Raw genomic sequence first — 11866 nt, 5'->3', positions numbered from 1 at the left:
ATATCCCTGAAGCAATCATTGGGTACAGCAAGATAAGCACTTACAATCTTGATCCATTAAAAAATACCTCATCAAATGGCACGGCCTACCCTTGGAAGAAGCCTCTTGGCACCCACGAATGCCCCATTTGACCACCCTCTGCCTGCAGGGGCTGCACACTGTTTTAGAACAGTTTTGTACTTATTCAAATCTCATGCATATGCATCCTACATAGGCTGAAAGTACTCATCATAAGCTCCATTTTGACATATGGTATGCCCTATTTGGAGCAACTTATCAAAATTTATGACATGTTTACTTCAATAGGCCGATCTTAGACAGCATGCTGTCCTAGTCTCTACCCACCCAATTTTCATTGTCAAAGGGGTCAGAGTAGTACTCTGCAACCCTCCCTTAGCCCACTCATCACTCCCCTCTACTTCTCCTTGTTTTTTAGGGCAAAAACCTTCAGGGTGGGGATGGATTGTAACAAGCAGGATACACACCGACTAGGTTTTAAAAACCCAATCACACTGACCGGGGTATATAAGGTGTAAGAGCCCTAAATTAGGGCAACCAATTATTATCAAGATCGTACTCTTCACCTTCATCTCCAGCTTCCATGTCTTCCTCCTCTCTTCTCTCCTGTTTTCTCTCTTTCTCTTCCCTCTTCTAGTCTTCTCCCTTCTTCTTCTTACTCTCTTTCTCTCTCTTTAGCTCTTCTCCTTTCTCCTCTCAGCTTCTTTCATTACAAGAGGTGGATGGAAGAATAGAGGTTCTAGAAACTCTACTATTTTTTGCTATTATTGTGGCAAAACAAGTCATATTGAAGTCCATTGTTATGCTAAGAAGGATTATATATGTAGTGGTAAATTGCATCAAGGAAACTGTGCATCATCTTCACCACAAAATGAAGACAAAAATGAGTATCTTAAAAGAAAGAATCACAGAACCTTAGTGGACCAGAATTATCATCAATACTACATCTACAATTAGGTGAGTTGCAAGGGATGTATTAGCCTTCATATCCAACCTAAAAAACTCAATAAACAATCCATATTTTGAGGAGTTATATTGGGCACCAAACAATGTGTCCAATTGTTTCCAAGTGGCATGAGATGTATCACATGTGTCTACATGGTGGATGTAACTATCATCAAGCTCAAGCTTGATGATGGATTGGGCTTTGTCATCATTCTTTTGCCATGCTTCTACAAGATTAGCATCTCTAGGTTTTTTTTCTTGGCCACTGGTTATTGACCAAAGGCCCTTCTCCATCATGATCAACTTGATCCTTGTTTGCCAAGTGTGGAAGCTCGGTCCTTTAAAGCAACAACATGATGATATAACTTTGCACATACTGGATGGTAGGAGTAGCAACAAATCCACACCCAAAAAACAAAAAATCTCATATCAAATGAGCAATTGAGTTTCTTGGATGTGTCAATAGACACAAGTGCCAAGAAGCACTAATGAGTATCAAAAAATGCTTTGCTTATTGAGCTTAATGTTGAACTTTGATGGTTGAATCTTCCCCCTTCTTACTGAATTGATATGGCAATATTACTAGAACTTTAGTGATACAGTGGGTCAAAGTGGTAGACATTTGAATGAGTTGAGAGGAGTGAGAAAATGTAGAGTTTTATGAGCTTCAATGAAAGTGGCTATGGCTGCCCACTTTAGGCTTTGGACACGTGATTGATTTTTTGCTTATAGTAGCACATAGAAGCTATTACTCAATGAGATGTCTAGTGGGGAGTGAGCCTATAGAGTGAGATTTAAAAGCCCTATGGTTATAGGATTGATCATAGCTGGTGCTGATGGCAGAAGTTGTACAACAAAAATATAGCACAATTTGGACAATGACATGAAAAAAATGCAATGCTTGAGATAGGCGACCACAATGTTAAGCTTTGATGTGATAGGGACAAGCATTACAAGTCCAAGGAGAGATCTCCAGAAGAAAGCTTGGGAAGATATTACATGGTTGAAGAGATCTAGAAGCTCCAACATAAGGAGGTATTGTAGGCTATGGTAGACAAATGAGATAAAATGAAATTGGAGTGAGAGATGAAGTCATGTAATGAAGTTGAGCTCATTGTAGGCTATAGGGACCTAGAGGAACACTAATCTGGGCTAAACCATACTCACCATGTCTCTAATAACATATTGATAAACATTGATCCTTGAGCACAGTTTAGCTATGGAGGACGTAAGTCAATGACAAGATGCATGATGACTAAGACTAGACACACTGTATGTTACTCAAGTGACTTAGGTTCCAAGATAGGTTAACTTGGGCCCACAAACAAAATATTTAGTAGGGAGAGACAAGATTGAAAGTGAAAAGTACAATAGCATTCATATTCAAACGATTGTCAAGTACACTCTTTTATAGTTGTAGGATGGTACCACTTTCCTCATTGTGCCTATGGAATTCATGTAGCTTCTCATAGGCTATTGCATGTCCCTTTCCCTATTGCTCCATATAAAGAGGATGTTTAGAAGTGTGATTGCATAAATCTCAATATACATTAGAAAGGGAATCATTGAGAGAATGTTTGTCACACAATAGATTGGTTGATTTGTGGTTAATTTGTTTCAGCACTATATGGCATTACACCTTGCATTTGCATTCTTCTATATGATAACAAGAAATATGAATTTTCATGGATGCTCGGGGAAGTTACTATATGTATATCCTCTATATCACGTGTGTTCAAGGCCTATTTATAAATATCATTATGTGTGATTTTAAAAAAAATAAAAGATAACCCTTTTCTATTCAATCCGTAAATAACCCCTTTATATGACACCCTTCTGTATGTAAAAAATATATTGAAAATGGTATTTTAAAAATACCTTATTTTAAACCCACGTGATGCACACATATATTCATGAGTAACTTACCCGAGCTTGGATGCATTGCAATTGGTTACTAAAGCTATTGACTAACGACCTAAGCTATAAGATAGTATGATTTTTATGTGAGGAAACAAAATTATATCCTAGAATGCTTTATCAAAAGAGTACACAATGTTACAATTGTGTTTTATGTTTGAGAGGGTGTATCCTAGGGCTTTGGGGGTGTAGGAGAGCCATAGAAGCCACAATGATTGGCTTGGGGGGTGCTCTGTATGTATGTGTAATGAGGTGGTGATCACCGCTTTGTGTGGGATACTCCCTTTGTTGGAGTTGGGATGGAAAACATTGTTGGGATATAAATAAAGACAAACACATAATTAAGCTAGGTTGGTGTATAGCCATGAGGCCATTAGGCTGGTTTTGTGAGCATAGGAGCCTGGCTAGAGCCTTAGAGTCAATGTTAGGACTGTTTTAGGTCCTGAAAAATGACACAGTTCTCCTGTTGTATCCTATTGTTCCTATGTTCTATTCTAGGATCATTGAGGAAAATCTCCTTGGTTTCCAAAAACGTGCTTATTGTTTATTAACTAAATTACCTAATTCATCTACATTGACTCTTGTAGACTCACTCTTGGATACATAATAAGTGATGACTCACTAGTTTTAATATTAGGATAGTACTAACATGTTGCAATCTCATGTCCATTTTTCTCACATGTGTGACAAAGATTCTTCTTCTTGGTTTGTCTACTGACTCCTAAATCCCTCAATTTCTATTTACTTTTCTTGTCTACCTTATTTTTTGATTTCTTTGATGCACTTTTGCTCCTTTTACCCTTAGATGAATCGATCTCTCCTACTTTTCTTCTTCTTAGCCCTCCTTTTCTTCTTATTGCCTTCATCATTTGAATCTTCAAATTCTCCTCCTTTGATTTTGATTTGGAGCTCAAGTCCTCATCCTCATTCTCCATTCCCAAATTTGAATCCTCGTCAAATTCCAACCTATCTTCTTTAGTTTTCTCCCTTTAGGTGTTTAATCCCATTCTCTTTTCCACCCTTACTACAACTTGTACTAGATCATTAAAATTATCAATTTGGGGTTCAATTTGTATGTTGGCAATAACACTTCTAATTTTTCAATTTAGCCCTTTAATCAAATATGAAATGCTCATTTCCAAAGAAATTTTATTTATTTCTAATAACCTCTTCATTATGTTCAAAGATTTTTGAGCATGCTCTTGTACTCACATGCCCTTTTGCTTTATTCTTTTAATATTGCCCAAAATATCATAAACCATTTTATCCAATCAAATTCTTTTTAAACACTTTTTCTTTAGATAATCATAATGAACAATACGGCTTAATCCCTATCCACTAAAGCAATCCATAACCTTTTCGTTGAATGTTATTGCAAACTGTTGTTTCTCTTTATATCATCACTAAACATAGCCTCATATCCACTTGCCACCCACCTTGTCTTGAACTACGCATTATGAAAATCAAGATCTTATTTCTTTCTCCCTAAAAGCTTTGCTACCTAGACTTTAAAATTTGGTGGTTGTTGAGCCATATGGGTAGATGTTGTTTGCTTTCCTCTTTTCAGTGGTGATAAATGATCGACATTCAATCTTCAATGAGAGACTCTAACTCAATTCAAGAATGTTTCTATCCCCACAATCAAGCTTTGTAACCTTCTCTATATTTTAGGAGGTGCAGTATTCATAAATAGTAAAGGTTTGTAAAAAGGTATGATAATATCCTCATTACTTGTATCTTCTAGTTTTGACTCCTTCAAACTAGCACTTGATATCATGTGGCATCTTGAAACTCCTCATTGCTTCCATGATCTAAAAAGGCATCACTAATCTCCTTGTACGATTGCTCCTACAATTCCTACAATTGTCTTGCTTGGGTTCTAGTTAATACTCTAGTAAGAAACAAGTTTTGACATACATTTGAGCAAAGTGATGGCCCAATAAAGATTTCAGTGTCATATGCCTCTACACTTAATGAAAAAGGCTATCTGCTTGTCACTTGGAAATTTCATAGATCTCATTAATCACATGGTTAACCCACGAGAAACCTATAGGATCGCTAAGTTTTTTTGCCTACTTTAACATGTTGGAGAACAAACTACATAGAGAGATTACGTGCTCATAGTAATAGCATGCCTACAAACCTAACTAATTCATGACACAATTACCCACAACACCTTTCACTTGAAACATAAAGAAAGATACACTTATATTTTGAACATCGCACAACTTTTTTTAGAATTAGCCATATTGTGTTACATTTCTTGGGGCACACAAAAAGGCAATATCATGGAAGCCTGTTTTTGAATTGAAAAGCTGCAACTTTTATTAATTCACTAGTACTAACTCCTAGGTGCTTACTTTTTACATGCTTAGGCGATGACGTAGTAGTTCTAGGTCTAACAATAGGTATTAGCCTTTTGCTTTGTAGGAAAATTCAAGCTCCTTCAAGTATAAGAACATGAAAATTTTGGTTTAAAAGCCCTCACTACAAAGGCTAACCAAGCAAGTCTAGTTAGGGTCACACTTCTAATAAGCTTGGACAAGTAGACACTGTGCGGTTGATTGGCCCGCCGCCCGTCGCGCCACCACCCCACCCACGACAAGGGCAAGGCAAGGGCAAGGGCAAAGGGCTGAGTAGGACACTGAAAAGGGTGTCATGTTAGCAGGAAAGTTTTAACCGACAACAGTTAAAGTCTGTCTCTCTCTCTCTCTCTCTCTCTCTCTCTCTCTCTGTGCGTCTGTGTGTGTGTGTGTGCGCGCGCGCGTCTATCTAGACAAGAAGCCATGACACGCATCTACTTCAAGCCCCAAGGGCCCTCCATCAGAAACAGCAGAGCTCGAAAGCCTGTGCAGACGAAGGGAGCCCACGTGCCGCAGCCATCCAAAGACGAAGCTGCAGGCAAGCTGAAGCCCAGCGCCATTGAGCAAATCGCAGATGGGCTTGAGAAAATGGTCCTCTCATGGACCCACCCTGGCAAAGCAGCATCAGGAGGAGCGGGAAAAGGATATGATCATGATCATGATGGTGAGGAGGTCACAGATGAGATTCTCGCTGCAGAGAGGTCTGGCAAGCGTACTGACATTCTTGCAAATGGCGAGTACTCTGCCACAATCGGCACCCATGAGACCACCATTAGCTTCATCCAACATCCCCATCCACATCTGGATGCCTGCCTTGTCGACCATGCCTCAGATATCCCGGGCCTCCCTGACATGCATGAGGTGCACGAGATCATGCGACAGGAAGTCCTCAAGAGCAGCTGCCTCACTATCCAAAATGGGGAGCATGATTTTGTTGATTACCATCATATGGGGCCTGCTAGTGCTGAGTCTGCCCTTTGGTATCTAGCCCCTTCTTTGGCTGTGCCCAATAGTTCAAATTCAAGCAAGGAGTATGTTAAGGTTCAGCAGATGTGCAGGGAATTCTCTGAAAATGCAATTAATGATGGTGAGTTTTATGAATGTTCTGCACTACAGCACGCAATAAGTGAGTGTATAAACGAGAAAGATGTCTGGGACACTGGGTCCAAGTTCCCCAAGCATACAAATGGCAGTACCACAGCAGAAAATTGGCAGCATCAAGGGGTTGCATCAGAGAAGATGGCATGCAGGATTGAAACGAATGGCTCTCAATCTTGGAGTGAAACTGTAGAAATCAGTGGTCAGTGAGCTTGCATCATGCTGCCCCTTTTTGAAATATCAAATGCTCTTTTGGATACCGCATTTTGCAAGTATGTTACTAGATAATAGAAGTTGTCAAAGGAACAATTTGAGGAGTACTGTTGATTCTTGGTAGAGCACAGCATGAGCATACAGATGCAAAGGTTTTCTGAACTCCTGAAAAAAGGCCATTGAACATGGATAATTGGTTTTAGTTGCCAGTGGACACTTATCAGTTGGTCTGTGCATTATGCCGTTGGGAAAGGGCAGTGTAGAGGATCTTTTTTCTTCACTACCAGCATAAACTTATTAGGTCGCACCTCTGGGTAATGCATATATGTTTGTCTAAATGCAGTGCAGACATGCACATCTTTCCCTTCCTGGTCTTCTAAATTGCTATGCACAGGTGGAAACAAGATAAGGGAATTGCTTGGGCGAAAGCTTGCTGGTTTGGAAAGTGGTTATTCATGTCCACAGGTGCACCATCACTGGCTCAATATCATGATGATTTGTGCTCACAGTGATGATTGAGGTGCCGTACTGATGTGAACAAATGAAGCTTTGACTATGTGTTGTTAAACCACTGTAACCTTTATAGCTTGAAATCCAGGGCAGGGATAATTTTGGTCCAGAACACTACAAAAAGAAGGTTGAAGAGCTGCAGATTGCACTGTTGGAGTGTGCCATGGAGTATGAGGTGAAGGTCAGTAGCATATGTTTGGTAACAGTATTATGTTTCGCAATCGCAGCTCCTCAACTGTTCAAGCTACATCCCACAGTTCTTTACATTACAAAAGTTTTGTAATGATTGTGAATGCAGATAGTGGAAATGAAGATGAAGACACTGCAGTCCAAGCCCCAAAATGATGCCAAAGGGCAACAATTTGATAAGGGAAGGGTTCATACAGGAGAGGTAATATCAAACCTAAAAGGGTAAAAATTTAACACACCAAAACTAAAGGAGCATAGAGCCTCTGGTTAGAGGCCTACCCTCACAGAAGAGGGACAGTGCTGCTAGTTGATAGCCTGACAAGCTTGATAATGATGGGTGAGCTGATGGTGGTTGCAGGAGCTGGATACATGCAACAAGGAGAAGGAGGCTCAGAGGGTGGAGTATTTAAGGAAGCAGTTGAGTAGGTTGCAAAAAGAGAAGGCATGTGCTGCTAAAGAGCTCAACGATCTCAGAAAAAGAGAGAGGTCTGTACTCTCTGCAGATGGATTAGTTTTTACCATTTTGGGCAGAATCCTGTCTTAGTGAGATTTTACTACCTCTCCCCTCACAATGCCCCAAAAAATCATAAAAATGTGTGTCCTTGAGGCACCAAAAGAGAAGTTAGAAGTTGAAAGATAGCAACTTTTAAGTAATAGAAGGCTTTAAAAGCTCTATGCATGCTGTATCTTTACTTTCCTGATCAGATTAACTTGTTATTAGATATCTAGTACACTTAGGAGCAAGACTTGGTAATCATATTGGTTTCCTGACTCCTCAAAGTAGCTATGTAGCATTGGACTCTCAACCATGAGGTTGTGTGCAGATTGAAAGGATTTTTTGTTGGCTGAGAGAATGCTTTCCCAGGCTGTTGTCCTTTTTTATGTAGTTCTAAGCACATGGAAAGCTGAAAGATCAGAGGAATATATGAAGCTCTCTGTTGCAGTTTACCAAACTATCTACACCAGCTTTCACTTAACCAAACACATTTAACTGATCGACCTAGCAACCAGCTCACAGAAGATGACAACTTGGTGTATATCCTGTGACTGGAGTTCATAAAGTGTTTTGAGCTTTCCATGCTTTAGAATAAGCCTGCAATGTTTAAATGTTTGTGTCATAAAACTGAAGCAGAAAACCAGTCATTGTGGAAGGGTGCTCTTATTTTGATTAGGTGGATAAAAAGATTTTCATTAGCACTACTAGGAATGCTACATTTCTAACAAAAAGGACAATTGAAAGCCCTTTACCACGAGTCTTACCATTGAGTCAACCAATCCAACCAACCTCATAACCTCATATTGCCTTTCCTATGAGTTGTAAAGTCTGTAGTGGCAATAAGCTTGGTTACTCTTCCAAGTACATGATGACATTTACAATCTGTTAATGGTTTCATCTTTGGGCCATTAGGAGGGCAAGTCAAATACTCGTAAATTCGAATGCCATTGTGTCATCATTGATGATCAGCTTGGATGACTTAATCTTCCTTTGAGTTTAGTGAGGGGCTTGATGGTATGTATCGTTAAGTACTTGCCTGAGCGAACACATTCATATGTATGTATGTATGTATGTATGTATGTGGAATTGATTGTAAGTTCAAGTTGTCTTGTTAAGAGGTGTGTTTGTATGAGCTCTTTGAGTTAGATTTTGGCTTGAAGGTAACTTGCACAGACACAAGATGATATGTTCTCATGTAAGTGTTTGTACATTGGGTGTGCTTCAAGTAGCATGGAAGCAATGTGAATGCAACATCAAGTAGTATGTTCTCATGTAAGTGTTTGACATTGGGTGTGCTTCAAGTAGCATGGAAGCAATGCACATGCAACATCATGACCGCATTCCTCTTCTTTAACTCCATGTTTGTCTATTTTATTAGGCAGTTTGATCTACAAAGAAGAAGCTTAGATGATGCGCTCAATCGAGTAAATTTTCTTCAAAGGTTGGTTAAAATGTCAAGTACATCAATCAACATCTTTAAACACCTTGTAGTTTTTGTTATTGCTTAATCAACAAATCATCTTGAGAGCATTCACAACTTTTTGTTTTGCTATGAAGTGAGCTTGCAAGGAAAGACCAAGAAATTGTTGATTGCCAGCTAAGGGAAAAAGAAGCCAAGGCTCAATTGTATGAGTTACAAGTAGCACTACAAAAAGCCCAAGCTGCACAAATTGAGCCTAGAAAGTTATTGACCTTGCTTCCAACTCTCAAAGAGTGGATACAACTTAGCAAAAAGGTACATTTGTGTATGTGTGTGTATGTGTGTATGTGTGTATGTGTGCATGCGCATGCGCTAGATGTGAACTTTATAAAAGTATATGCTTCTTTACACTTTTTAAACTATGCAATTGTATGTTGAACAGTGTGCAAACTTTCATGAACATTGACCTACTCTTGTTGTGGGTCAATAATCAAACTTTGCCCTCACTTCTATGTGTGCATGCACATGCACATACACATGTATTTCCTTGACCAAAAAAGTCCAGAATTCTTTTCAAAGACACCTCCCCAAAAACTACTTGAATACATGCTTAGAAACGTAGGTTATATTCAAAGGAACAATCTTTAAATACTTTGGAACCCCACTCCTATACATATGTACAAACAAACTAATGTGTGAACCTTGTGTTGTAGCAAGGACAACCTGAATCGATACACATAGATCATCAATATCAACCAAATCATGTGCCTCCCATTGATGATATTGTCTTTGCAATCACAAAGGAGATTCAAATGCTTCAAAATGCACTTTCTCATGTTCGAGTAGAACTTAAATAAGCATTGCAAAGCTAATATAAAATTAAATGGTTGGTCCATTGTATACCTTATGTGCATATTGCGCATTTCTATAACCATAGTTTGTCAATGTTGTAGTTGGACCTCTCTCGTGCACATTTGTGCACTTGTAGGGGTATCAACATCTTCATATAGTTAGCCCTCAAATGTTGATAAATATCATTTATGCAACTATATTGTTGTTATTTTGAAATGTAAAGATTTCAGGTACACATTATATAGTCTAAACACTACACAGCAAAAGTGTTATATAGATACTACTAGAATGTCACATTGTTTTATATAGTATACATTGTGAATGTACAAGGTGTTTTTTATACCTTGTTTTATAAGCATATATTTACATAGATAAACAAATATTTGCATGCTTCTCTTCATAGAACAATTGATCATTAATCTCATTGAAGGGAATCTAAGATAAGATATCCAATATTATGAACAAATGGAAGCATAGGTGAGAATGGTGTTGGTCAATTGTCTCAAAGATGTAGAGCAATGTGTTTTAAGGGCCCAAAAATGAGCCAATTAATAAAATAAAATTGACAAATTGTTAGCATGCAAATTTGGATGTGTCTACAAAGATCATGCAATGCATAATGTAGTTCCTAAGAATGTTTCAAGGGAATGAATGAGAGTGACCAACATTTCAAATAGGGTGGAAACTGTTTTCTTCCATCTAAGAACACCTAAGGCATCTTGAAAGGGTAATTTCCAAGTACCCAAAGGCGTTGCTCCTTCAAAAGTATGTATCTCCACATAAATAAAGGACACTTTTTAAATGCACTCATTTTATCACAAACATACACAACATTCTCCTCCCCTATAAACTGTGTGTGTAGAGACCAAGATATGTCATGTGAGAAAATTGTAGAATGAAAAATATAAACATGTGACTTTTTAACCACAATATTTCAATAGACCTATCACATACATTTCCACACTATCTCTCTTTCCCTATTAGGTTTAATGATTTTTCTCTCTTTTTCTCTCTCCTCTTTCTCTCTCATTTTTTCTCTCTCCTCTCCCTCTCTCATTTACATTTCTCACTCTCTCCCTCTCTCATTTCCTGTCCCTTCCTCACCCTGACTTTCTCTTTTTCTCTTTCTCTATTAGATTTAATAAATTTTTCTCTTTTCTCTCCTCTCTCTCTCATTTTTTCTCTCTCCTCTCCCTGTCTCATTTTCCTTTCTTTCTTTCTCTCCCTCTCTCATTTCCTCTCCCTCCCTCACCCTAACTCTCTCTTTCTCTATTTTTCCATTAGGTTTAATGATCTTTCTCTCTCTCCTCTCTCTCTCATTTCTTTTTCTCTCTCCTCTCCCTCTCTCATTTCCTCTCCCTCCCTCGCCCTCACCCTCACCCACACCCTCTCTTTCTCTATTTGCCTATTATGTTTAACATCTTATCTCTTTTTCTCTCTCCTCTCATTCTCTCTTTTTTTCTCTCTCCTCTCCCTCTCTCATTTCCTTTTGCTCTCTTCCTCTCCTTCTCTCATTTCTTCTCCCTCCCTCTCCCTCTCTCATTTCCCTATTATGTTTTCGTCTCTCCCTCCCTCTCCCTCTCTCATTTTCCCTCTCCCTCCCCCTCTCCCTCTCTCATTCCCTCTCCCTCTCTCATTTTCTCTCTCTTCCTCCCCCTCCCTCTCTCATTTACTCTCCCTCTCTTTAATTTCCCTATATTTCTCCCTCTCCCTCTCCCTCATTTCTTCTCCCTCTCTCATTACATACAAATCATACAAAAAATAAATAAAAAAGAGAGAGAATACACTCTCCCTTCCTCTCGTTCTCTCATTTCATCCCCATCCCTCTTCCATTTCCTCCCTCTC

General features: G+C 38.8%; 1 protein-coding gene across 2 annotated transcripts; it reads left to right on the top strand.

The window, feature by feature from the left end:
- Positions 1–5639: 5639 nt before the first annotated feature.
- Positions 5640–10207, top strand: LOC148011255 (uncharacterized). Of its 2 annotated transcripts, none has more exons than XM_087670827.1 (8): positions 5640–6543; positions 6949–7019; positions 7153–7245; positions 7363–7455; positions 7612–7739; positions 9128–9190; positions 9307–9484; positions 9883–10207. In XM_087670827.1, exons 1-8 carry the CDS (start codon positions 5667–5669, stop codon positions 10024–10026), a joined length of 1647 nt encoding a protein of 548 aa, XP_087526953.1. In that variant the 5' UTR covers positions 5640–5666; the 3' UTR covers positions 10027–10207. The 2 variants fall into 2 exon arrangements, with proteins under 2 accessions (XP_087526953.1, XP_087526954.1); XM_087670828.1 differs by lacking the exon at positions 9883–10207 and adding an exon at positions 9612–9854.
- The last annotated feature ends 1659 nt before the right edge of the window (positions 10208–11866 follow it).

Source organism: Lygodium microphyllum, chromosome 28 (genome assembly GCF_053477565.2).
Source record: "Lygodium microphyllum isolate KBCC chromosome 28, Lygodium_microphyllum_v1.1.10, whole genome shotgun sequence".
NCBI classification, from domain to species: domain Eukaryota; kingdom Viridiplantae; phylum Streptophyta; class Polypodiopsida; order Schizaeales; family Lygodiaceae; genus Lygodium; species Lygodium microphyllum.
This window is presented reverse-complemented; position numbering and strand designations above follow the sequence as displayed.